This window comes from Cuculus canorus, chromosome 11 (assembly GCF_017976375.1).
Source record: "Cuculus canorus isolate bCucCan1 chromosome 11, bCucCan1.pri, whole genome shotgun sequence".
Lineage (NCBI taxonomy): Eukaryota > Metazoa > Chordata > Aves > Cuculiformes > Cuculidae > Cuculus > Cuculus canorus.
The window spans coordinates 318,523-345,779 of record NC_071411.1 but is presented as its reverse complement, the minus strand read 5'-3'; the positions used below and the strand labels follow the sequence as shown (position 1 = coordinate 345,779).

Here is a 27,257-nt window from a genome sequence, read left to right as displayed (position 1 = left end):
CATAATAAAACCATCTTTGAGTTTTTCACCTTCCTGTTAGGAAGGATTGCTTGACTCATTTCTTTCCAATGCAGATAATTGCTGAAAACAAAAAGAGCATTTTTTTTTCTAGTACTTTTTTTTTTTTCATTTAGTCATAAAACAGTTAGTTATTTAATGTCTGTTATGTGGATTTAAATAACCCATTATTCTCCTCAAAGTTGTATTTGCCAAGATTCTGTATGTCCTCTGCATTTCCACATACAATATTGAAAAGCTTAATGTTTCTGTTCAGATCAAAGTGCTTATTAACTAGGTTACAGCAGGATGGAGGTTGAGCCCATGTGGGACTGGGATGTGTCAGCATCATAATATGAAACATTGCATAAAATACAAAATATGTAATATTGTCTGTACTATGTAGTATGCCACGTATCTTAAAACTACACATGAATTGCATAAATTCATTAACTCAAGGGAAATAGTTCAACAGTTGTAATATTTGCATAACACTTTAGTTAAAGTAAAAAAAATTACAGCTAACAGAACCAAAGCAGTGTACATAGTACTGTGTATGGTCAGTTGTCACCAAATTTGTTAATTTTATTAAATGTCTTTCGTATTTATTTATTTAACTCTTACTATTATTACTCCATATATGAGGTTTTTTCCTTACTTCATTAACACCTTTGTAATGACATTTTGCTTTTAAAAGTTATGTTAATTAATTTAAATCATTGATTTTGGAGAAAACAAAGCCATGGTATTCCATAAATGTTTTTTGTTTTGTCATGTGCATTTGTTCATGTTACTATTATTGTTTATTCTTTTTTTATCCATTGTTGCTCAGTAGATTCTTGCCATCCCTCCTCCCACCCTCCTTCAGCTACAGATGGTGCAGCAGGTGCAAATGCTACCGATAATGCAAATGCCAGCTTAGTCAATGGTAGGTCAAGAACACCTAGCGTGTTTTATTTGATAGATTTTTCTCCTGACTGTATGAGATTCCCTCTTCCTGTTCAGAGCTGCACAGATGTTATATGTGCATGTGATTACCCTCTGAGAGATCCTGTTCCATAAACTCTGTAGCCGCTTATAAGAGGTGCCACAAAGATGCTGCGACTTACCGTCTTTATTCACACAGAATTAAGCATGGGAGAGGGAGAAGTAGGAATTATAGTCTATTTGCCATTAATTAAAACTGTAGTTAAAAGGAACAGTTAAGGCTACTTTCAAAACCTTTGAGTGGCCTGTACGTGAAGTTTCAGTGCAGAGCTCTTGTTTACATGTTTGTCAGCACAAGTCTGGAAATGAGCACCATGAAAATGGTTTATATCTTTTCTTGAGACGTTTATGCTCAGCCATGCAAGTTGCTGGGTACTCAGTTAAGCAGCTGCTGAAGTGCTTGACTGGATGAAACCACTGCTCAGTGAGATGCAGAAATGAGTCCAAAGTTGTTGTAACCTGGTCCCTCTGATAGCAAGTTTTAGTTGCTGGGTAAATATCTGTAGTATTTGGTCTTAACGTCTAAACTTAATAGAGAAAATTAGTTCTGAGGGATATTAAATCAGTGTCTGAAGTATGTGACTTTCCATCATCTTCTCCCCCATCAGAAATAAGTTACTGTCCCTGTTCAGAGCTGAGAGATGTGCGCTCAGTTCTCTGCAGCGTACAAAATGTAGAAGTCAGGTTTTGGGGCATACTTTTGCTCTGAGGTGAGGCAGTTCAATTAGTTCAGCAGATCTTTGATCAACATGGGCAGGAGACACTTTCTGCAGTTCACCTTATCCAACTTTATGTTCAGAGGAGAACAGAGACTTGGCAAACAGTTAGATCAGATGGGTTTGGAATCATCTGGGAAATGACCACAGTCTGGTTTCTGTTCATACTGTGCATCGTTCTAGTCAGCAGTGATAAGGAGTTAGAGGGTACTTAGAATGTAGATGCTTTGGAGGGGAGAGAGGAAGAAAAATTTCTAAAGCAAGGAGACCAAGGTCATATAGATACTTTTTCAGTCTGGATCAAAATAAATTTTTCCAGTAGTGCCTGAGAATTCTCCCCGAGATGTGACTACAAACAAGCATTTTTACCAAAGCTCTAATGCCTTTATGCAGGGAGGTACCTTCAAATAAGAGAAGATACTATATACTTGAGTGAATACTTCGGAAATGCCATTGCTTGTTCCTTGAACATTACCCGTTCAAATAAAATGTTATTGTCTGAGTTGTCAATATACGGTTGACACAAAAAGAAGTGTTTTGTTTTCCATCACTGGGGTTATAATAATAAATTCGGCTAGGTTTGTGACGCAGCCTATTTGTTACCTGCTGTCTCAAAGGAACTATTATAGATTCCATTGTGTTCTAGGAGTTGAGACTAGAATACATAATTGTTTGATGGTCTCTTTGTTAAAACTATGGACCGCATATTCCATTTTTAAAAGCTTACAAGTTAAGGTTATGAGCAGATCAGAAAATGTTGTGGAAAGGTAGTAATTCATGAAAATTTGTCTAATTTTTAAGTACTGTGTTTAGAAAAGGGCAGTTTCTTAAAAGAAAATATCAGAAGCTGCAGTTGATGTTTATATGTTGTTTACCCCAAATCTGTTTTAAAGGGAGTGCTTATCATTGTCCAGTAGAGCCCCACCTGATTCCTAGATCAGGATTTCCACCTTGGGTTGTTGCTTGTTGGTTTTTTTTTCCCTGCATTTGATACTTGGAGAACTCGATAGTTAAAATTATATTCTGATTTAGAAACATCATACCAGCTTCAGAGAAATGTCTCAGCTGAAATACTTTACATCTGCTGTGAGTTCTGTAGGTTCTGGCATAGGTCCCCTTGTGTTCAATTCCTGCAAAGCAGTTTGCAGTTTTAATATATTTTGAAGTATGTTCCAAATTGTAAGTGAAATTATTCAGCAAGTGCATAGGAGAATTATCTGAAACTTAGTATTTGAGACAGTGGAATCAGGTTTATTCTTCTGTAGTTACTGTGGGTTTTACTAGTGCATTGGCTCTGATATTACACTGCATGAAAAAATTCCTCATGATTCACTTTAGACGTGTTTGATGTCACTTTTCCTTGTATATATAGATTTGCAACGTGCATCTGTTCTTCTAGCTGCAGAGGGTAACTGGCTTGGCACTGAGAGGAGTAGAACTCGCTTATATTGCGAGATGAAACAGTTTTGAAAACCAGTAGAGTGTTTTATATTTTCTGCTCCGTCACAGCACTCGAGAACACAACTCAATTAGTGGCTCCGATGGATTCCAAGGAGTTCCTCCAATGTACAAATAATTTCTAACACCACTGACAGGTGTTTGTTGTTCTGTCTCACTGGCCCGTTGTGAAGGACTGAGAGAGATCGAGGGGAGTCTTGTCTTGGAGAGTTGTTTTGGAGAAGTAACTGTCTTGGAGTAAGAACTTAGGCAGTAATGGTGCTGTGGGGATGTTCCCAAAGACAGAAGTTTTAGTGAGAAATAGACAACAACAAAAACCTTTTATATAATAGGACAAGACCTTCACAGGGACTGCACGATACAACTCTCACTAGAAACCTTTGTGTTTTTTTCTAAACCTTCAGATTTTTCATTCTTGCTTAGAAAAACGCTAAGAATACACTCAGATGAATTCCTCCAGTTCTCAGGGCCCAAACACTGTTCCTTTTACTTACTTATTTCCAAAATGAAAAGAAGAAAAGATTGGAAACATTGTGTAAGGTCAGAAAGATTGGGTAGTATTTCTGGTCCTAGCACTGGCTGAAAGGAGAAGGGATCTTCAGTAGTGATTCTGTCATCTCAATTTCTTTCTTAATTTCTTTCTTCATTCATAATTTATAGCCAAGCACAGGGTTAAGATTATTTGGAACAAGGAGGAAATAAACCCTTTACAGCTTTCTTTTCCTTATCATAGTTACCTAAATTGTCTGTGTTATTCTGCCTGAATAATTGGAATATAACCAGCTGTGATGACTCTCCCCTCCCATACCCCAACAACCAAAGTGCAGTAGCTGCTGGGGCTGAGAACATATGTCTTAACTAACTATGCTTACATTGTAGTTAGCATTGTGGTTAGTCCACTTTGTGTACTGGTACTGTTAGGCAGCCAGGGTAGATGAATCATTAGTATGACTCATTGCAACAGTTATGATACCCTTATTAAGTAGCAAATATCGATCATAAAATTAAATATATTGATTTGCATAGGAAAAAAGTGTATTTTGTGTTTGCCCATTCTGCAAGTCATGGTTTGGTTGTGGTTTTTTTTCAAGTTTAAAAATCTTCAGTTTTACTTATTTAAGGTTTTGAATTGCTCTCTGCAAAAGGAACTGTGGAGCAGGACGTGGACCAGACTGTCTGTTCCAAATTAATATTTTCCAGTTCTGAAGGAGGTCTTTATCTTCTAGGCAGAAATCAGACTCCCTAGGGATGCTTTTTGGCTTCCACTAACTTTATTGAAAGCCATACTAACAAAAATGGCCATTAGGCAGCTCTGCAGTTCAACTGCACCGCGTGCAGAAATCATGCAGGAGATTCCACTATGAAAAGAAACTTGGTTCTGTTCAGGTTCACGGACCCGTGTCCCACAGCAAAACGTAAGTCTTTGAGGGACACACTGCCTTTTTATAAGTCGAGGTACAGCCAAGGTGAGGAACAGAGCTCAACATAGAGACAGGCAGCGGGTGCCAACGGACTCGCCTCGGTGCCTGTCGGTGATCCGTCCCAGCACCGAGGTGGCCACGTGCAGTGAGGCACCCTGTCCTCTGTGGTTCCTGTAGCTTGTGAGGCGAGTGACACATTATGGGGATTGGTACTGATTAATTGGGCTGGTTTTGCTCTTTTTGAGAGGGAAGGTTTTAGTGATCTCTCAGTTCCTGTGAACACATAAATGTGCAGGAATTGCATCTTTGCTTTTCATTTTGCTACTGTTTATTCACAGGATAGAGGGAGCAATTTAACACTTATGTTGAAACGTTATTATGCGTGTCAGTGCCAGCTGCATTGTTGCAGGAAGCCAGAAGAGCAGGATTTAATTGCCATTGTATTTATTTTATAATCGTTAATGATGCATTTCTTATTATATGTGTCAGAAATCCTGTAAAGGTGTGTTTCACTATCAATTTGCTAGCATTATTTCTTTATTGTGCTTACACATAACTACAAAAAGAGAATGTCATCCATTTTGAATGTCATGCTTGTAAAACTAAGTAGTCTTTTCCATAAAATAAATTCATTTATAACTGCGAAACTTTTGTAAAGGATCCCACCAAGAAATTTTTAAACCTTTTGGAATTGTTTACAGGTTACTCAGCCACCAAAGTTTTTTACACTGTGATTTGTATTTTGCCATTTTTATTCCATGTACACTTTCAAATGGTATGTTTTCAATTTGAAAAATGACTAAGGACTTCAGTGTATATGGACTTCAGTATATAAGGACTATATGTAGCTAAAATGTAAAATTGGAAGTGACAGATGCACTTGGCAAATCTTCCTTTAGGATAAACCTTGAATGTAGGATGATCACCCGGCACTTGTATTTACAGGAGTAAATTCCTAAATAATACAACCAAGGGAGGAAAATGTAATCTTAAAATCATATCTGACTTACATTTAAATTTATTTATATTTCTTAACACTGTTATTTATGTTTTGTCTTAGTTTACTAAATAACTAATTTAATTCTGGAATGCATTAAGAAACGCCCTCTGTTTGCCAAAACTAGACTTGTGGGCTTTTTAAGTCCCAGCTCTCTGAAATTTCAGTGCAGGAATATTATTTAAATTCTGCTTTCCACTGGATTCTTTTTATTAGTCCCACCCTCTTAATTTATGCAATTTGCTTATAAAAATATGTGCTGATATTTAGGATTTTGCATCATAACCTTGAACTTGACTGCAGTTCTTTGAATGCATCTAGCTATGTTGCCCATGCTTCTAAGTAAACCTATGATACCAATGGCTACTGATCATAAACAACATCTGTAATGTGCCCATTACTTTTGTCTGCCTGTTTGATTTAAATTCCCATTTTCATGTTCTGTCTTGGGTTAAGGTTGTTTACTGTCTGTTGTCTGTTGAAATTTTTCATCATATAGGCAAAATGCAGGATGGGAATATGGAGAACAGCCAGAACAAAGGTAATCTTCTTTTGTATTAAGGAGGTTGTGGGTTTTATGTTTAGCATGTAGTCACATTCTGTTAAAAAAATAAAATCTGTGATTTGTGCCTGTGTGTAAAAATGGCCCTTTTGTAAAAAAACCCAAACAACCAAACCTGACAAAAACCTACCAAAGAAATTGGCTTACAGAACTTTAATACACCAAGATATTTAAGATAGAAGATCACTGTTTCTAATAAGCCATTTATAGATGATAGTTTTGTGTCACAAAGCTCATTTGAATTTTCTTGTGCAAGTTATGTATGCTATGTATTGTTAGTGAATTCCCAACCCTATTTTTGATGTGCCTTGTCATCTTTGGTGTTTAATGGTGTTGTCTGGACACATTTTCTTTTGCAGGGAGAAGGTAAAGTAATAACAAAATGAAACTTTAAAGCCAGAGGTTATTAAGCAATTTAAAAGTGTATTATAAGGGTAAATAGTAGGAAGATTAAGAATCTTAGGAGTTTCTTATTTAATGTATAATCTCAGGAATCACACAGAATCACAGAATCACAAGGTTGGAAAGGACCCATTGGATCATCGAGTCCAACCATTCCTAACACTCCCTAAACCATGTCCCTAAGTACTTCATCCACCCGTTCCTTAAACACCTCCAGGGAAGGCGACTCGACCACCTCCCTGGGCAGCTGTTCCAGTACCCAATGACTCTTACTGTGAAGAATTTTTTCTGATATCCAACCTGAACCTCCCCTGACGGAAGATACTGAAATAAACATTTTGCTTTCTCTGAAGCAAAGGCATGGTTCCCTTTTTATTATGTGAGACGCAGCTATCACCATTTCATGATTTCTTTGAGTTATACTGAATAAGTAAGATAAACTGTAACTTTCTCTTTTCAGATAATAATAAAGATTGCAAAGATGATGCCTCGCAAACTGAATAGATAAACTCAGTGGTTAATGGTACAAACCTATTAAACAAAATTCATCATAAATTAATAAGTTTTAAGGTTAGACAGATGAATTAGATTTCCAGGTCAAATAAGCATGGGTTTGAATAATCTGTTCACAAATGTCAAAGCAAAGCTGTTCCATCTCATTCTATATAATTTACTTCTGTCTGTGTTCGATGCAGAACAGACACATACACATATATAAAATGGAATGTCATTGCTTTTAAAAGTCATGCCTTCCTCTTTGATACCAAAATAAAGTTTCCTTACATTAGCATTAGCGTTATTTCTCAGGAAAGAGTGGTTTACCCTTCACACTATGTATGCTTTCTGTGAGAGGCCGATGATGGCATTGCCATCAGACCTGATGGCAAACTTGCTTGAACGCTGAATGCTATGGAAACTGCTGAAGTCTGGTATTATCTAGAATAGCGGTTGGCAAAGTGCGCTCCGCTGGCCACTGAGGTGCCGGTGCAGCCAGGGGAAGTGGTGCACAGGTCATCTGTGGAACCTGCAAAATGTTGTCATTCAAAGTACAATTGTCAGGCTGCATTGTGTTCTCTGAGCTGTACCAAAACTTAGGGAAATACGGACTGTCTGTTTGCCAAAGCATTTGCGCTCTGCTATTCTTAGAAGTCCTGCAGTACTGCTATTGGCCAAGAATTTGCAAGACATTAACTGATATATATGTGTATGATGCAGTGTCATTCATGGTGTAATAAAGAAATAAAAGCCCCAATAGTTTTCATGGTACTTGACAAGCGGCGCAGAGCACATCCCCCTTGTGCATGGAGCACACGTGTGTGTGCTTGTACATCTGTGCTCCTGCAGAGCCCCACTGGGGCCCACGGGGCATCTGTCTGCCCTGGGAGTGAAGTGTAATTCTGTACGTAGTTACCATCATCTGTGTTGTCATCAGCCCCTGCTGCTGGTGTTGCTGGTTGAATTCAGTAAGTACCGACACTAAGCTAAAAAGAATTAAGCATACTTTTGGAGTAACAGTTTTGTTCTGCATTGTTAGCCAAGCAGCAGGATGGGGCTGCTGCCATGGAGATGCAGCCACTGAAGAGTGCGGAAGGGGGAGAGGGAGATGATAAAGACAAGAAGAAATCCAACATGCACAAGAAAGAAAAATCCGTTCTTCAGGGGAAGCTGACCAAGCTGGCAGTCCAGATAGGCAAAGCAGGTATGGCTGGGTAATGAACCCAACAGCAGAGTCTTGCACTAGCAACAAAGGGATTCAGAGCAAATTACTTTTAAAAGAGATAGGTTTTTTTTACTGCAAAAGATGTATGTAACGTAGAAGATATTGTGTTTTTCTAAAACTTGGTTTTGATTATCAAGAAACTGGAAGCTTTAAGCAACAGGGATTGTGATGAATATTTGAATCAAAATGAAATGTAGCTTTTCTCATAGTCAATGTGCCCAAGTGCAGTAATTACTTATTTAATTTCCTCTCCTCTTAGAACTTCTGAGTACAGTTTCAGGATCTCTAATATCGTTTCAAATATCACTCACTCCCTCTTAGATTCTAAAATCATTCTGTTCTCTCCTAATATCCATGTTCCTGCCTTCTATCCAAATACGACACATCTGTTGACTCTTGTATCTGGTACCATCTGGTCCCTACTGTTAGAAGTAGCGCTTCTTCTCCAACATGTAGGTAGAAAGTGAGAATCTTTCATACTGACATCATGTTCATTAGATTCATTTTCCTAGCAATATTAAATAGATCTTGATCTGTATCCAGATCCTTGGCTGAGGCCCTACAGCAGATATCTAACTCTACCTGGTTTGGCCTCCTTTATCCTTCTTTATCTGATTTTTACTCCTGCTGTTTCTTCTCATTCCTATTTAAGTTCATTACATGTGGTTGATCACAACACCATGATGTCTCTTTGCCTCAACAGTGCATGACTCGGAATCTCTTTAATATCCAGTTTCATGGTTTGCCCAGTTTCATATTCCTCAAGCTTCTCCACTTTGTTGCTAGTTGTGCAATGAGCAGTGGTATAAAAGCACGTCATTTTTCATGGCCATTAATTTCTTAGATTACGTACCTTTCTACATTGCCTTCTGATCATTACTCTCTCTGGTATTTTGGTAGGCAAGTGAACATCACTTTTAAAGTAATTGTATAGGTATTTCTAACGATAATATGGCAAGTAATATGAATTAAACCTTGTTTGGTTTTTCTTCGTCAATGGGCATTCTGTGGAGATGCCTGGCATTGTCAAGAGTATTTGCCTGAAGAATATTATAATGGGTTTTCCTTTATCCTCTGGCATTTAGCGATCTCACTGACTCATCTATTTCTTGTCAACCTTAGCATCATTTAGCTTACCAATTCTTCTTTTTAACTTCAGTGAAGAAATGAAATTCACAGCATTCTCCTTGTGCTGTGTGATCTCGCTAGAGAGAAATTAATTTATTCTGAAGCGCAGGCTTAACTGCTTCATAGAAAGCTGCCAAAGAGCAGTAATCATAGCAAGGCGAAATAGATATTCTGATGGAGTTTTTATTTGTAAACTCAAATCTAGGAACAAAACTGTGGAGGAGGGATGCTATCATAGCAAAGTCTGTGCCACTGGGAGAGCATACAAAATCCCTGGGGTTTTATGTGGATTCTGTGGAACGATTATTAGTTTCTGTTGTGCTATCCTGTCAGCGTTGGACCTCTCTTGAGCCTCTCCTCATAGAAGCATGCACTGCCTGAATGTGTCCCTTTGAAAAGGGAAACCTTGGCAACACTAGCATTTATCGCATTTTCAAGAAGAGTTAAAACTGTTCTGTGAGTGATTCTGCAGGATTGCCTCATTGCATTCAGCCAGACACATCAGCAGGGCTTTTCTAAAATGTTTTATACAACACCGTAAAAGACAGGAGACTCCTTTTCTCAAGCCTATTAAGATGAGCTTATTGAAAAGCAAGATGAGTGTTTGAATATGGATAGACAAGTAATTTGTAAAAGGGGGAGGTTAAAAAGACAAGTAAATGTTGTACTACTCAAAGTAATGTACTAAATTGAAAAGAATTTAGCTTCAGCAACTGTGGATCTTCTGTGGAACCAGACTGAGGAGTTTAAAGGCAGCAGTAAGATGGTGCTCAAGAACTGATGCAGGAGTCAGCGGTAGAACTCAGTGTTTCCTCACTCACCAGAATGAATGCCCACTGTAAAAGCAATATAGGTTTTTCAAAGGTTTTTCAACCTTGTAAAAATGATCATTATCATCATTGTTGGTACTGCTGAAAAATGTCATGTAGAATAACAAAATAATTTCACATCAATTTCAAATGTAATTTCTAATTACACATGTTTTTAATTGTGGGGGTTTTATAGTAATTGATTATTTCTCTTTTCAGGTTTGGTGATGTCTGCCATCACTGTTATAATCCTGGTACTGTATTTTGCCATTGACACGTTTGTGGTCAACAAGAAGCAGTGGTTGCCTGAGTGCACTCCTGTCTATGTTCAGTATTTTGTTAAATTCTTCATTATTGGTGTCACTGTACTTGTGGTTGCTGTTCCTGAGGGACTCCCACTTGCTGTCACTATCTCTCTGGCATATTCTGTAAAGGTAAGAAACATGGAAAAGAATTCTAGGAGAAAAATGCTGTTCACTTGAGCTCACTAGTGGGTTAGACTTCAGGTTTTATCAGTTGTGATGAAACTTGGCCTGTAAATCAATGTGCTCAAAATGTTAAGGAGAGTGAAATTTCTTTGAAGTGAAACTTTCTTTTATATTGAAAGTATTTCTGACAAAAAGACAAATACATATGTGTTCTAATACAGCTCCTTAGGACTATGCATTCCAGAAAAATCAAGCCGTAGAAATACCAAGTTAGTTTGCAAGGTTACCAGGAATGTATTGAGCAGAATTCACTGTGAGAATAGTCCAGTCTTCTGATACAGAATAACTTTGTCCTCACATTTTCTTGTGTGATAGTACAATGTTTTGACAAGGATTTGCAGCCTTCAGGAACACTTTTAAAAGCAATTAAGGGTTTAACTGGAGCTTTCATGTACTTTTCTTCAATGCGGTTCTTTGTAGCCAATGTAAATGACTCAATTAGGAAATTAGAGATACTTAAAATCCTCCACTTGTGGATTGCTCCCTTAAGTGCCTAAGAGCTTTCTGAGATGGTTTTAGCAACTTAGTCAGGTGGGCTTTCTTTAAACATTCTGGGAGTCCTAGATGAAGATTTTGAAAAGTTTCTTTTCGTGTAGTATGCAAACAAATGAACACATGAACATTAGGAAGGAAGGAATAGCTTGAATTACATGTTGCCAAACATCATCATTACCAGGAAAAAAAAAAAGTGCATCTCAGGCATGGGATTTTGCTAATAAAGACTGCTTTTAAAATATGTTCCCATTCTCCTGCTGTCCTTCATCTGACCCTTGCAGCACACACGGGTGTGTCTGTATTTGCAGCTTCAAACTGCACTACAACTCTGTGCACAGCTGGCGATGTTGTGCCCTGTGAGTATAAGGTACTGGCTGATAGTCAGGGTCAGGATTTTTTGAATATTGAAAACACAAACAAGAATAACGTGTGATGCCAGGATGGCTGCGCATCTTGTGAATGGCTGCGCATCTGTGAAAAGTATGGCCAGTGGAATAGAGACCTCTACAATGTCAGAAATGCTAAACTCCTGTTATCTTCAGTTTTGTTAGTGAATCTTTGATGTTACAGCAGTTCCTTAAAATTTATACATACCATGAAAAATGATGGGACTGTGTTGGTTTATCAGAGGTGAAATTATTTCAGGGATCCTGACAGCCTGGGTGTCTGCGACTAGGGCTGGGGTTGCTGCCCTGGTCAGAGTTGAAGTTGAGTGAGCATTGTGTTCTCACGAGCGAGGGCTTAATACTTGCTTTCTTCCTTTTTGTAACTGATGTTAAAAATCTATCAAAGCAAACCTTGAAGGTTTTTTTAATTTTGCTTTTTCTCAGAAAATGATGAAGGATAACAATCTGGTCCGCCACTTAGATGCTTGTGAAACTATGGGTAATGCTACAGCCATCTGCTCTGACAAAACAGGGACGTTAACAACCAACCGGATGACGGTTGTTCAAGCCTACGTTGGTGATGTCCACTACAAAGAGATCCCTGACCCAGATTCTGTACCTGCCAAAACCCTTGATTTGCTGGTTAATGCAATTGCTATCAACAGTGCTTATACTACAAAAATCCTGGTAAGTAGGCTTTCCTGTCAATAAAATTAAACATAGCAGGAGGAGTTGTAATTTCTTTAAGAATTCTTAAAGAAATTGTTGATTACGAAGCGCTAAATACTGTTGAGGTCCTCAAAATGAGAAGAGATGCTGTTAAACCGGTGTATTTTAGGTGTTTCTTCCAAGGATAGTGATGTCCTTGTAGGTACAAGACCTGGCTGCATTTTAAACTCTCCTGCTGGTGTTGGATTGGGATGGCCCAGTTTCGGTGCACACAAATTTGCTGACACAGCTGGTTTCCACTAAGAATTCATATCTGTAAAATTATCTTTGTCTAAGAACTTTCAAATAATTCTCAGATAGGACAAATTGAATTGGTTAATGCAGTGAAGTTAATGATCTTCATTCATTCGGGTTTGAAGTGAATTCCATCCAGAAGTATTTTTTTAGCCTGTAAAGGAGATGACACCTGAAGTCGAGGCACTGCCCAGGCGCCTTTAGAGTCACCTCAGCTGGAATGCACTCGCTGTTCTGTTTGCACCAAAGGCTCTTGGGGAAGTGAAATGTGTGGAGAAGCAGCGGTATTGTTACAGCCTAGATAAGGTTAGGGACTTCTGTAGAAAGAGAAATAGAGTCAAAGTAGTCCTTAACAGATGGGCTGGGATTAAGACAAGGAAATCGGGCAGACTGAGCTGAAGGATAACAGGTTGCTGTATAAATGTATGTTTGCATACCTGCTACAGGGTTAATGCTGGTCATCAGCACCAGTCCTCACTGTCCCAGTGGAGTTTGATGCTGGGAGGGCTTTGGGAAAACATTACCAGCACTGGCAGAATTATCCTCATTCCTAGGAAACACCGAGGCAGAGCTCAGGCAGACAGGTTGGTGGTGAACTTGGGTGTGACAGGCAGAGCAAGATTTAGTGCCCGCCGTACTTCCTTTGCTTTACATTTGTTGTTTGCTTTGAGTGCAGGGGATCAGACACAGTTACAGAGTGTTTCTGGTCAGCTTCCACACCATTTCATCCTCTCCAAAACTCAAGACAGATTCTCAGGTATCTAAGGCAAGAGAAGGCATCAGACTTTCCAGAGCAATGCATCTGCAATATTAAGTGTAATGTTCTGTCTCTTGTAACAATTTATTTGACTGCAAAATTTCTGCTGAACAACTTCACTTCAATCTTAATATAAATTTGATTTTGTTTTCCTTTGGCTTGACTTCATTGCTTCTTGTTGAGATGAGTTAAGTTTTCCTATTAAAGAGAGTCACCATTTTAGTTCTGGTTTTAGCTCTGCAGAGAGACTGATTCTCTGTGAAACTGACAAATAGGTGAAATCCGCTGGAAGTCACCTTTGTGCTAGATGCATATGGGGTACCACTTATCTGTGTAAAATTAATAGTGATTTTTTAGCTATTGTAACAGCATCATAAGATGAAGCCTCGTGATATGGACCCCATGAGAATAACAACTCCAGCGTCAGAGCAGTTCATTTTGTTTGTTCTTTATAACAAGCTTAAGCTGAAGTTTAAAATACAAGGTATCGTTCCATAGCCCTCATTCTTTTTAAATCATAAATAAAACCAGTAAAAAATGCTTAAGGGAGTTGTTTCCTGGATGAAGTATACAGGATTATTTTACTAGCTGTTAATACCACATGCATACTTGTGCACTCATTCGTAGAGCATATTTAATCAAATTGTGAATATCAGTTCAAACCCAAAGGGCATCTAAGTGTTATGTCGCCAAGATTGAATTTCACATATTCTATTTTTGGTTATCTAGTTATGCGTATGCTGCAAATTGCGCTTTGTATGAACTTCAGTTCAGTGTGATCACATATGGGACCATAAAATTAGTCAAGATGCTCTGCTGAATGAGAACTATTCCCTCTTGCATTGTCTTTTGATTAAAGGGCAATTGAACCATTGATAAAAATATAAAAAGAAAATAATATCACTGCTTGAGATAAAAGATTTGAATTTCCCTGAGAAATTAAACACAAATTATTCTGACCAAACAATAGCATCATTAAATATAGTTCTTTTTAATGCTTTCCAAGTTACTGGGTGAGCTGATTTTGTATTCCATTAGCTTCAGAGCAACTTTAATGCTGCTTTTATGCTGTTTATGTGAAGCTGTTCTCCAGAAAACCTTTCTTTTCCAGTGTTTATCTCTTAGATAGCTTTCCCACACAGAAATAAAAATTAGACTTCATACATTTTTGCATGGGTGCTGTAATGAGGACTGTAAAGCTTCTCTTACTACAACAACCCTATGCAGCACTACAGACTGGGGGAAGAGTGGCTGGAGAGCTGCACGGAAGAGAAGGACCTGGGGGTGCTGGTTGACAGCCGACTGAATATGAGCCAGCAGTGTGCCCAGGGGGCCAAGAAGGCCAACGGCATCTTGGCTTGTATCAGAAATGGGGTCACCAGCAGGGCCAGGGAGGTGATTCTCCCTCTGTACTCAGCACTGGTGAGACCGCACCTTGAATACTGTGTTCAGTTCTGGACCCCTCACCACAAGAAGGATGTTGAGGCTCTGGAGCGTGTCCAGAGAAGAGCAACAAAGCTGGTGAGGGGGCTGGAGAACAAGTCTTATGAGGAGCGGCTGAGAGAGCTGGGGTTGTTTAGCCTGGAGAAGAGGAGGCTGAGGGGAGACCTTATTACTCTCTACAACTACCTGAAAGGAGGTTGTGGAGAGGAGGGAGCTGGCCTCTTCTCCCAAGTGACAGGGGACAGGACTAGAGGGAATGGCCTGAAGCTCCGTCAGGGGAGGTTCAGGTTGGATATCAGGAAAAAATTCTTCACAGTAAGAGTCATTGGCTACTGGAACAGCTGCCCAGGGAGGTGGTTGAGTCACCTTCCCTGGAGGTGTTTAAGGAACAGGTGGATGAAGTGCTTAGGGACATGGTTTAGGGAGTGTTAGGAATGGTTGGACTCGATGATCCAATGGGTCCTTTCCAACCTTGTGATTCTGTGATTCTGTGTGATTCTGTGAAGTGTCCAGCTTGTTTGTCATTCATGGATATACAGCAAGCTTTTGCCAGATGTATGGAACAAATTATCCAAAAGTTATAAAATCTGTTAATCTGTTCTTATTTTAATCAGTGTGGTTTAGAAATGGCACGTTAGTCCTTGGTCTGTGTTCTTCCAGTATTGGTCATAGGGGAGAAACGTGCTCTTGCTTCTCTCTTTAGAGACAGCTTTAACTGAAACCCTGTACTTAGACTACTTTTAAAGTAAATTGGTTGTTAATTAAAGTAAGTTAATAACAATTGCTGTGTCTAATTATTTTGATTACATAGATTACTTGTCAACTGTTCTTGTTGCACTTAAACAAAGCTGGAATGGCACTGGTATAAATCTAACAATTGCCGGCTTCCTGCGAATGGGACAGTACAAAAGGATGAGTGGAGATCTTTAGTGTCCACATTTCGAAATGGAATACTTTACTCTCAAAATTTGAGAGCCAAATTGTCATTAAGTGATATCTTATGGTGGGTTATATGAATGGTTTTGATTAGTAACAAAAGGAAAGTTCCTTGATCCAGACAAACAAGATCTTCTCGTACAATAAATGCACCAAGACTCTCATAGGGAAAACATGGAGCAAATCTGAGTCTTTAAAACTCAGTTTAATCGGCTCTGGAAACACTAAGGCTGGAGTATCCTAATCATAACTATGATTAATCAGTAGTGTCATAATGAAGCAGAGCTCATTCTTTGCATGGTAATGTGGTGCATTAATGTACCTCTGTTGAAATCCAGCTGTGAATCGTTGTCATTTCGAATTGAGAGGGGTTTAAAAATTATTTTAATTTTTTTAATTAAAAGACATCCAGTGTTCTGTTTTAATTATTTTAATCTTGACATGTAGACTATTTCTTATAAAAGAAAAAAATTCAAATTAGAGAAACAGAGTTGATCAGGATATGTAAAGGGATAACTCATGTGGTGTATCTTTGTACAGATTCACTAGTGAACTGTAATGTATAAATCTGACACGCATGTCAGTGTTTGGTTCCTTAGAATCAGAAATGTTCAGTGACATGTGCAGGGCTTTATGTAAAGGTATTATTAATTTTAAAAAGTCATTAGTTAATATTTTCATAATTTGAAATAGTAAATTCTTACTCTGGCCCCAATTACATTAATTACATAGATGAATGTATTTAAATTTAGCTTTTTTAACTATGTCAAATATTGCTTCTACTATAGCTATCACGCTTTTTACCTGTTTGTGAAACTGAAGGAAATAGCAGGTTTTGTTCTAATGAGTTCTAACAAGTTCCTTATAACCAGGAGTGATCTCCAATGACCAGTGCAGACTGCTCGTTTGTGTCAACATTTTGCATGGTAGAAAATCTGTGCATAGCTAATAGAAATGTTTTGTGTGTACTTGTAACTGGCACCCTCTGTTCGCGAGAGGAAGCTGAAGCCTGTTGAAGTGTGGACTAGAACAGTGGCCAGTGAGGCAGGCTGAAACCCGACTGAACTACTGTCTCAGGGCGGTGATAACAATGCCCAGCTGGAAGCCGATCGCTCACAGTGGATCCTTATGATCCATAAGGGGGTCCAATGCTGTTGTACATAATTAATCATCTGGATGAGGAGGCTGAGTGCCTGACGTGCAAAGTGGGGGTTGTAAACACTGGGACTGTTCAGCCTGGAGCAGAGGAGGCTCGGGAGGACTGTTATCAGCGGGTGCAGTTTCCTGGTGAGAACTTGCAGACGGAGCAAATAAAAACAGTGAAGCAGATGGAGCCTGACTCTTCTCAGTGGTGCTCAGTGAAAGGGAAAAAGGCAAAGAGAGCAAACAAACATAGAAAATTCCATTTAAACATAGGAATCCACGTTTTACTGTGAGAGTGGTCAAAGGTCTGCACAGGTTGCCTAGAAAGTTTTGGAGTCTCGTGCCCAGGAGGTATTGAAAACCCAGCTGGAGCTGCTCCACTTCAGTCTGCTTCCGCAGAGGCACTGGGCTTGGGTGCTGTCCCGAAAAAGGGAGGCCGGTGCCCGTAATTCTGTGCAAAATGTGTGCAGGGCTGACGTACCTGTTTTTTACAGATAAATTGTGAGAAGAAGAAACAATTTTCATGTTTGTGGTAGTATTTTTTAGCCTTATCCTTTAATTTCTCAAATTAACCAAACTTAAAATTGTCCTTCAACTAGAAGGGAAATTAATTATTTGCCTATAAAATTAAGGGCAAAGTTATTAGCTCTCTGAATATAAAGATAGGTAACTGTCCATGAGACATGGAGTAGACTGCCACACCAGTGTTTCAGTCTGTTCTTCATGCATGATTTCATCTTCATGCATAATCACTCTTGGGGGAATTTATGGATAGTTTCCTTTTCCCCATGTTCTGTTACGTGAGCTGCAACAAGTGTGAGTCGGTATTCACTGAGGCACATCACTGCCTGCCCTCTTAGCTCTGCTGCATTGATAGGAAATGTCAACCTGATACATTGCATAATTATAGCTGGCCTCTCTCTGCATGATTATTGCCTTGCTGTTATTTGAGGCAACAAGAGACAGTGAAATACACTGAGTTTATATAATGTTACATCTGAATGAACCTGCGTCCATCTCAAGTGCTAGCAATGAGAATTATGTGGTACCACAGCACTGCATTAATTAATTAGATTGTTGCATCATTTTCAGGTCTATCTTCAGATAAGAGAAAAAAACATTAAATCATTATCCTAAAAATAAAATAATCATCCTAATCTGACACAGGAAACCTGGATTTGAATATCCTTCAACTGTTGTGGTAGATCTGATTATGCCAATTGTGCCTAAATCATTTTGTTGTTCTGGCTACTGTTATAAATGTATTGTTTTGTATCCTTGTATGGTGATAAGTCACAATTCCCATTGCTGATTTCCTAGGAAGTTTGACCAGGTCTGATAGTTAAACAGTTGCTGAATAACAAGGCAGGGTGTCGGGAGCAGTGCCAGCTGTCACTGCTGTCCCTCGTCGGAGGAGCCTGTGTCGTGTCAGCACAGGGTGCAGCGTGTGGCCAATTGGGACAGGAGGATTCTGTCAAACTGCTGCTCGCTCCTTGCTGAGCCAATGCCCCTAGCCCTGACAGGAAAGAGGTTGTCTTATGGCTTTAATGATTGGAAAGGCCTGTGAGCAGGGTCTTGGCTTAGGCTTGACACGCAACATAGATTTACTTTGAGACTACAACTTTGCTGCATGGGAGATACATCGATATAGGACAGCGATTGTGAAATTTCAGATATTTAATTATGTGATCATGGCTCAAACAGCATTTGTCCTTCTTATTTATTTTAAATTTTGGATATATAATGTTCAAATATGCAGAGAAAATTCCTGCACATCCTGGTCCTTATTCTCTTTTTGAGCAAAATAAAATATAGAATGGAAATTTAGTTAAAATATATTTTCCTTTGTCTGCCTGTTGGAAGTGGTGTTAAGATGGAACATTCAATATGGATATAATATTCTAGCAAAGTTAGTTTTTTGTCTTAATCAAATTGAGATATTTACAATCATCATTACTCTAAAAGAGTAGTTTGATCTGTAGAACAAAGAATAAAATATAACAAATGAAGACTTCAGATAATATATGAAGTCCTTACGCTTTCATTTGGAAAAATTACTTTAATCTTCTTGCCAGCTCTTTTCTTTTCACCTCAAAAGTGGCAATGAGAAAAATGAGATTTAGTGTGCATTACAGTCAAAAATAGAAGAATCACCATTTCCTAGTCCAATTCTAAGAGTTGAAGTACTTCTTTAAGTTATGCCCAAAGTTTTATCTTTCCTCTTTCTTAACCCATCTATCAGTTAATTCTGAAAATTCCTTTTGTAATCTAAATTTAGTATTAGGCCAACATTAGTGTTTGGGTTGGTATTTTTAAGCCTTAATAATACAGCGGTGCTTTCACCTAGGAGCCTGTTTTGATTTGATAGTTGTAACAATGATTTTTTCAACATCTGTCGGCATTTTGGTTTGCATGTGAAGATTTACTTAGAGTTGAAATGTTATTATTATCCATAAACAATATAAAGACTTGGAAGAAACATTTGAAACTACTGTACAAGGATTGGTGGAAAGTTGTAGGAAGTCCTTGGGCAGGTCTCTTCCCAGTACGGAACCTGCAGTATAGAGTTGGCTTGTGGCGCTCATCGAGCTCTTGAGAAATGATGCGTTTGGAAGGACCTACTTCCTGTTTGCAAATGACAGTTTGTTGGCAAAAGGGTTTCATCCTCTGAGGAGTCAATAGGGATGTTCCTAGTTAATTATTCAAAAGTAACTCCTTTGGGCTGACCTTTTGTTTTCCAGGTGCTATAAACTGCAGATTTCAGGAAGAAATAAATATAGATACAGCACAGTAGGGGGTTTTAAAAGGCAGCAGCTTCTGCAAATGATTGTCAAGAGCAATCTGCAAGGAGACTGGTTTTGGCATATAGATTCTGATCTGAAACAGCACAGGAAAGGAAGTGCTGCTTGCCAGCTCTCACCACCATATGCTCTGTTGTGGTGTAACGTACAGAGAACAAGGAGGCAGCAGCTGCACTGGAGGGAGGTGGCCACTTGTCAGATTGTGGAACCTTGCTGAAATGTCTGTTCATTTTCTTTTCATTGGGATTTTTCCCCCTCACTTACATATTTGCATTCGAAAGATGTTCACCAAAAGTAATCTATTTTTAGGCCACAGTAATAAGAGGAGAGAATGATCTACTTTCTGTTGAAATAAAAATAATCCTTGAAGGACTCTTTAATATTTAGTTTTATATACTGTGAAATGTGGGTAGTTTTTATTTTCTCAATATCCATTCACATCAGGAGATGATGAAATCACCTGTGTAAATTAACTAGGATTGTACATCTTCGATGGAAAGAAATCTATGTTTTTCATTGGTTTCCCATGTGTGTTTGCTGGAGGCTTGAACACATTTGCATTTAAGTCAGTGTTGAGATTCACTGACGTCAGTGACAGAGAGAACCAAAGCATAAAGGAGGATCATTTTTATATCCAAAACGGAAAGAGTTTGATATGACGTGCACAGAGAATTCAGTCATTCCTAGCATCACTACCCAGGCAGTACACTTGATTACTCTGTTTCTTTGAGAAACCTGAAGTCCTTAGCGTGTTTCAGGAACTGTGTGCCTCAATGTCATGAAAATGAATCTAATTTCTTTAAACAAAACTGTACTTTAAAGAGTATTTTTTGACTCCTGACTGAGCTTTACATATCCGCTGAGTGTAACAATCCTTCCAGACACATATAACTACAAGCTCTTAGGTTTTAAATTAGGGATTCTTAAGTGAATTTGAGAATCCAGAGGGAAGTTACATCACAGCATAATGGAATTAGAGCAGGGCAAGTTGTTATAACATATAATAGAATAAATATATCATATTAGCATTTTTGCTGAGTGTCAGTGTTTTACATTGACCCTGGGGTAAAGCTAAAATGTCACAGCAGCATAAATGTGGCCTGTGTAACTCAGTATAAATGATGGTTATATAGAAGAAATTACATTTCTTTTTGGAAGGATAAACCTCTTTGAGGCAGAGATTTTTAGATTATTATGTATTGCTTACTATAGATGCATCTCTGTGAAACAGAAATGACATGAATTGTCTGCCACCAGGTATATATTTTCCTGGTGATAAAAAGATTGTTCTTATGGAAAAATCATATTGATTTACTTGCTTTAGTTCTAGACCAGACTATTACTATCTATCTGACCTTCATTTTTCAAACCGGCTGCAGCAGGTGGTTACATGGAATATTAATTTCCTATTGCTTACTTAAAGGTCTCCTTTACTCTTTTTGTGTTTGTACTTGTTGCAAGAACTCAAATCTAAGCAAGATGAATGATCTGCAACTTTAACTGTTCCCTGCACTACCCTTCATCCTCCTGAGGGGTAATGTAGGGAATTCCATCTACTTAGGAATCCCGCTTCAAAAATAACTGGATTTTAAAGTCTATAGTGCAATTAAATATGGATTCTGAATATAGGCCTGGAGTCTTCCTTATGCAAAATATAAGGCAAAAGTTTGTCACATTGATAATGATGAATTACAGCCTTATCTGGAGTCGAATCAAAACCTGTTTTCAAAACAAATTAAGGCTGTGAAAGGACTTTTCCTTCTTTTGGTTCCCATCATCTAGCTTAGCCCTAGCTTAAGCAACACTTTGTTCTAATTCTACTGAGTACCAGAAAATTGAATTTATCAGCAGTCAGTAGTTTGCATATGGGTCACTTCAGGTGAATCTGGAGTCTTGATGACACCAGAACTTTTTGTTTGGGGTGTATTACACCTAAAAAGGTTTGTAAATTAAATGTTTGTATGTTTGTTTCCACTTTGAATGGGAAGGTAAGGCCTTCCTAGTCCCTAGAAGGACTGAGAATTGTCAGGAGTTGGAAAATGTTTAGCCTACTCTACGCTTTCTAACAAATACAGCATTTATTGCCTGAAGCAGCAGACTGATGTGTGGTAATTCTAGAAACAGGTGCTTTCAGATGTAGAACTATTCTTCGGTCTATTGCTGGAAATACTTTTTCACTGAGATTCGCTGTTGATGATTAGATGCAGATTTATTTTTACATAAAGAATGCCTAGTAGAAGAAAAAGGACAGATCTTTCTTTAACTCACCATTATAACTATGAAAGTCAACAAACCAATAATTCTGAACAAGTGAGAAAAGGAAATACTCTGTCAAATGAGACCTAGTTGGTTTTGAGCCTAAAGAAAGCCCCTCCATTTTTAATGATGCACTGCCTACGCATCCCAAGCCATTCGACTGCCAATGGTAATTTCAAAGGAAGGGAATATAGGCAACCCAAAGCAGCAGTTTGTTTGGAGGGATTTCCTTAGGGTGGGAATTGCTTTTTCCAGATTTTTTGCTAGCTTTTAAAATTAAGCAGACACATGACTGCAGGGTTAAGAGTTTCAGATCTTAAACTGTAGACTGCAGCTTTATTTTGGATTGTTCAGAAGGTGCTGCACACTGCTTATCATTAGAGAAATTTATACCTAATTTTGTCTTCCCTTCAGCCACCAGAAAAAGAGGGTGGCCTGCCTCGCCAGGTTGGCAATAAGACGGAGTGTGGCCTCTTGGGGTTTGTCCTGGACTTGAAGCAGGATTATGAGCCTGTTCGGAACCTCATCCCTGAGGAAAAACTCTACAAAGTTTACACATTCAACTCTGTGAGAAAGTCAATGAGTACAGTAATCAAAATGCCGGATGGGAGCTTCCGAATGTACAGCAAAGGAGCTTCTGAAATTGTCCTGAAGAAGTAAGTTCAGTGGGTTTGTTGCTGCGTTTCTCCAAAATGCAAACTTTCTGACCCTAATAAGACAGAGGTGGGAATTTTGGTATTTGGAATTTACTACTTACAGTAGAAGTAGGACCCACTTGATTAGTACAAATTGATGTTGTTCTTTGCTAAATCTCTTTTTTAAGTGCTCGCTCTTGCAGAACTGTTTGGGTTACTTTCCTTGTAACTGGCTAGCCAAAGAATTGAGTCAGCATCAGTAATGTACAAATGGATTCCAGATGTTCAACCCACTGGGAAAATAAGGATTTTTCAATTTCATTGTAAGTTGTCAGCTCATTAGTTACATGGGTATTTGAGGAAATAATGGATGAAGGGCTCTTGGCATCTCTGTAATACGTTACAAACAAGTTCTCTCTAATAATTTAGTAGTGAATCTTCTTATTTTAAAATTTAAAACTTGACATAAAAAATGAAAGTGCTGAATGAAAGAAGTTGATACAAGAAAATACTTTTCAGCAGTTGTATAAATACACAATCTTTTTTTTTTTCCTGTAAATAAAAAAGATGTTCCAGGATCCTTAATGCAGCTGGTGAACCTCGTATCTTCAGACCACGTGACCGAGATGAAATGGTGAAGAAAGTGATTGAACCCATGGCCTGTGATGGACTGAGAACGATCTGTGTTGCGTTCCGAGACTTTAACAGCAGCCCAGAGCCTGACTGGGACAATGAAAATGACATATTATCTGACCTGACTTGCATTTGTGTTGTTGGCATTGAAGACCCAGTACGACCAGAGGTATATCAAAATCTTACGTTATAAAGTATTTCTCAGAGAACCAAACACAAATTGAGCTACAGATTTCTCACAGCTTTTGTCTTTTATTTTTTTTATTGGCTCTCTCAAAGATGGAAGTAAGCTTTAGAAATAGACTATACTTGTAAAAGGTTAATTAATTAGCTCAATAAAAATCAAGTGATATTTAAATAAAGCAAAATAGGATTTTTTGAGCTACAGGATTGAGATGGTGTAAGCTTCTGTTGAGGAGCAGTATACAGGAAGACTGATCATAGAATTTATTATGGGCCCAGATATTAAAGAATTTTTCTTTAAGTAATGCAGTGAGGTACAAGTCAGAAAGTAGAGAAACAACTTGCAGTGATTAGACTTGCCATGATTATAATTGCACTGTGCTCATTTCCCACAGAAATCACACACGGGCTTGGAGTTTTGTGTTTTACTGTAACAGCTGCCACTTTACTGATTGTCCTAAGATCATACCTGGTGGCTACTCCAGAAACCTGCTTCTGATGTTCTGTTTTGACAGGGAAAGCTTTGCCATGGAAAGGCTGCAGATTTCATGGATACTATACTTAAATGCCTTGTAAAAAAATGACTAAAATTTGAACTCAGCTAGAAGGAGAAAACCAGTATCAGATGTGCACAGTTGTACATTATATTACTGCAGGAACGCAAAATGGCCAGTGCTGCTGTGTTGGCACAGCTGCAGCCGCAAGGGATGTGAGATTTCCTGTCCCAGCATGACTTTTGGATTTGATCCACTGAGAACTGGTGGCAGTGCTAGACATGTTAGGAAATTATTTTCTTTACTAATATATCAAAAGTATAATTTAATCTGCTTTATTTCTCTGAGTCCTTTATAACATGGGCTTTTACATGCTTCTGAATGCTGTGACTTCGGAAGCTACCATGATATAATTACAAATACAGGTACCAACCGCATAATTATGTTTGCACGATAATGGGCTTTCTTTGGGTTTTGTCAGTATTAAGTACGTTATAATAAAAAGTAAATCTTGGTTAGGTAAAACTGTAGGATAAACTCCATATCTCTGCAGTAATAAGATGAACAGGATTCAGTCTATCAGTCATCAGATGGTCCTGTGCTGCTAATCCATCTGTTACCATACCTGACATTGTGTCTTCAAAAACATTTAAAACACTCTTACAATGTCCTGCCCACAACAACCCTGCAGTGCTGAAGCTCACATATATAAAAACTCATATAAAGTTTTTAACTGTCCATGGCTGCTTGAACTGTGAATCCATCCTCCTTCCTCCCTCAAGAAGTTGATTCATGATAGGCATTGGTAGGAAGTAGCTGTAAGCCAGGTTGTGTGTGGTACGACAGATCAGGAGAATGGGCAGCAGAAGGATTTGCAGGAATTATTGAAAACAGGTGCAAACTGTCCTTCCATGTGATTATTATTGAGTGTTCTTTATAAGAGAACTGCTCTCATCTCATAGGGAATAATATCTTAGGAGCTTGAGGAAAAAATGTATGGAGTTGCTAGGTATGAAGAGATCAAGTCTGGCTTCTGTTTAAAGGATCAAAGAAGATGAAGGCAGGAAAACATTTTCTTTCTAGTTAATTATTTGAATGTACTGAATTTTTATAATTTAATACCAGAATATGCATTAACACTTCTTATTGTGAGGCGCACAATAAAGTGTTTATCATTTCAGAATTGTACCAAATGTTGGACACATCTACAGTTGGTAGGGGGGGACTTAGGGTATTGGCATTTTTTGCTCCTTGTCCCTTTTGACTATTTTAAGGTGGTAATTTAAAATGATTTTTATACTATTACTACTCTACATGTTGGTGAAAAGCAGTAGCAATACCTTAGGAAAAAGAAATGAACCAAAATCCCCAAACTGGAACAAAGCCATACATTTTAGAAAATCTTTCTAGGTATGAAATACTTGACTGAGTGGGAATATCATCATGGACAGGTATTACTGTGGTGAAATCACCATTGTAGATGGAAAAAGCGAGATGTTGGGCTGTTACAAGGGAGCTTACTGTTTTGCCAGAATTAAGCCCACTTATTAAATAGAATGACCACTGGGGTTTATGAGTTGCTTTCTGTAGGGGAAAAAAAGAACATAGAAAATTAGAAATATTGCTGCAACTGCTGTTTTATTGATGTTCTTGGTATCCATGGGTATCAGAATGCATTCTGACGGAAATGGTAATGAGGCAATTCCAGTGAAATTCCAGTGTCACCATCCCAGCAGCCTGTAGTTCCCTTGGAATTACATGCCCATTTTTCCTGGGGACGGCTCAGTTTTTTTCCTTTCCTGATTTTTGGCATTAACAAATGCAAAATGGCAGCCTCCTCATTTCTCCAGTGCACCTGTGGCATGTTGCTCATACACATCCTTGGAGTGTTTGAAGTGGGAATTCTGGTTGTGCCTGTGTGTCACGCCAGCCTGGGTTCAGAGAGAAGGGTGCCGCACCCGTTCTGACGGCATTGCTGGGTGCTTTCTTGCACTGAATTTCCTCCCGTATATTGAAGAGAATGATCTGGATGAATTATTCAACAACCGCTGACCAGCTGTGTCTGGAGAGCAACCACCGACACCAGGACTTCTGCACAATTCTGGGTGAATGCAGACACCAGCTTATCGGAGCTGGTCCTATCAAGCACTGAACTACCTGCTTGATAGTTATCTTTTTTTTGTTTGGGTGTGGGTTACTTTTTTTCTCTCATAAATCTACAAGAAGAGAACAAATAGAACGATGTCTTATTCCTGTAGATTCCTCTGTTGATTTTGACAGTCTTTCTGGATTGATTTTAATGACTGTACTGGCTTATACTGATTTGCCAGTGTGTGCCTACATCTGTTATTTCTGGGAGATGAACATAGATCACTTCCAAATGTCACCTATTTATTTGTCACCTGATTCTGATAGATATTCCTGCATTGGGTATTTTATGCAAGCATGCTTTAAAAGGTTTTCTTTGCAGAGAGAAGATAAACCAGAACATTTTAAAATGCTTACTTAAGCTCTGCAAACCTGATGGAAAATATCTGCTTCCACTGCCTACTCAGTCTGCCAACACACTTTCTTCCTTACAGCAATAAAAAAATATGAACAATATTTTAACTGTAATTATTGTACACAGTAATAAATCAGATACCACCCACCAGCTGTCCAAAAAATTAAAGGCGAGGAAAATAGAATTATTTATCTAGTTATGTCTTAAGTTTGAGATGTATTTGAAACTAGGTTGTCCTCCTGTGACCTTGTTTAATAGGCCTGGCACTTTATGTGAATTGACCATTTTTTCTGTTTGCACTGTAATTTATTTTCCTCCTTCATGGCTCACACGCTGTGCTGGTTTTACAGAATCTCATCGAAATCTGTCATGTCCTGTGCATGAGATTCACCACAGTTGAAGTGGATACTAAGGGCATTCCAAACCGGCAAATTAGATGTAGTTGGTGTTATTAATGTGGAAACTGAGTAAATCAGGAGTCATTTGCTTAAGTAATAGATTTAATCTGATTGTATGTCCCCCACAGAACTGTATTTCATAATGTTTAAAGGCATCAGGGCCAAATGGTGTTTCCAGGATACCGCTTGTGGGAAGAGTATTGTCGGTTAGCAGAAATGGAGGAGTGGGAAGGTAAACCTCTGTCCCTTAGATTTTCTCCTGGCTCTATAAGCTGTACTGACAGAGTTGTTCTGCAAACAGCACTTGGTGTGGCTGCAGTCTGAGGGCAGAGTGAGCGTTCTTCGCAGTTACAGGAGAGGTGATGGGCTCTTCCTCACCTGGGTGTTAGCTTAGTCAGGCATTTAGGTAAACAGAAGTTTCATGACTGCCTTTAATAAAGACACAGAAACATGGTGCGAAATTGTACTCACTGATTAGAGTAATCATTATCTGCAATATGGTTTCAGGGTGGATAATTTCAGTCCAATGTGCAGTTGGAGGCAGAT

The 27,257-nt window shown here is 38.6% G+C and overlaps 1 protein-coding gene across 12 annotated transcripts in view; it reads left to right on the top strand.

The window, feature by feature from the left end:
* ATP2B2 (ATPase plasma membrane Ca2+ transporting 2) overlaps nucleotides 1-27,257 on the top strand; it is a 313,761-nt gene that overhangs the window by 245,246 nt on the left and 41,258 nt on the right. For 7 of the 12 annotated variants that reach the window (XM_054076378.1, XM_054076379.1, XM_054076382.1 and 4 more), the window contains 7 exons: nucleotides 830-925; nucleotides 6,076-6,117; nucleotides 8,075-8,239; nucleotides 10,417-10,631; nucleotides 12,011-12,253; nucleotides 22,280-22,521; nucleotides 23,068-23,302. In XM_054076378.1, coding sequence (XP_053932353.1) covers nucleotides 830-925; nucleotides 6,076-6,117; nucleotides 8,075-8,239; nucleotides 10,417-10,631; nucleotides 12,011-12,253; nucleotides 22,280-22,521; nucleotides 23,068-23,302 — 1,238 coding nt within the window. The remainder of the gene's footprint in view (nucleotides 1-829; nucleotides 926-6,075; nucleotides 6,118-8,074; nucleotides 8,240-10,416; nucleotides 10,632-12,010; nucleotides 12,254-22,279; nucleotides 22,522-23,067; nucleotides 23,303-27,257) is intronic. The other 5 variants (XM_054076385.1, XM_054076389.1, XM_054076388.1 and 2 more) reach the window with 3 other exon arrangements.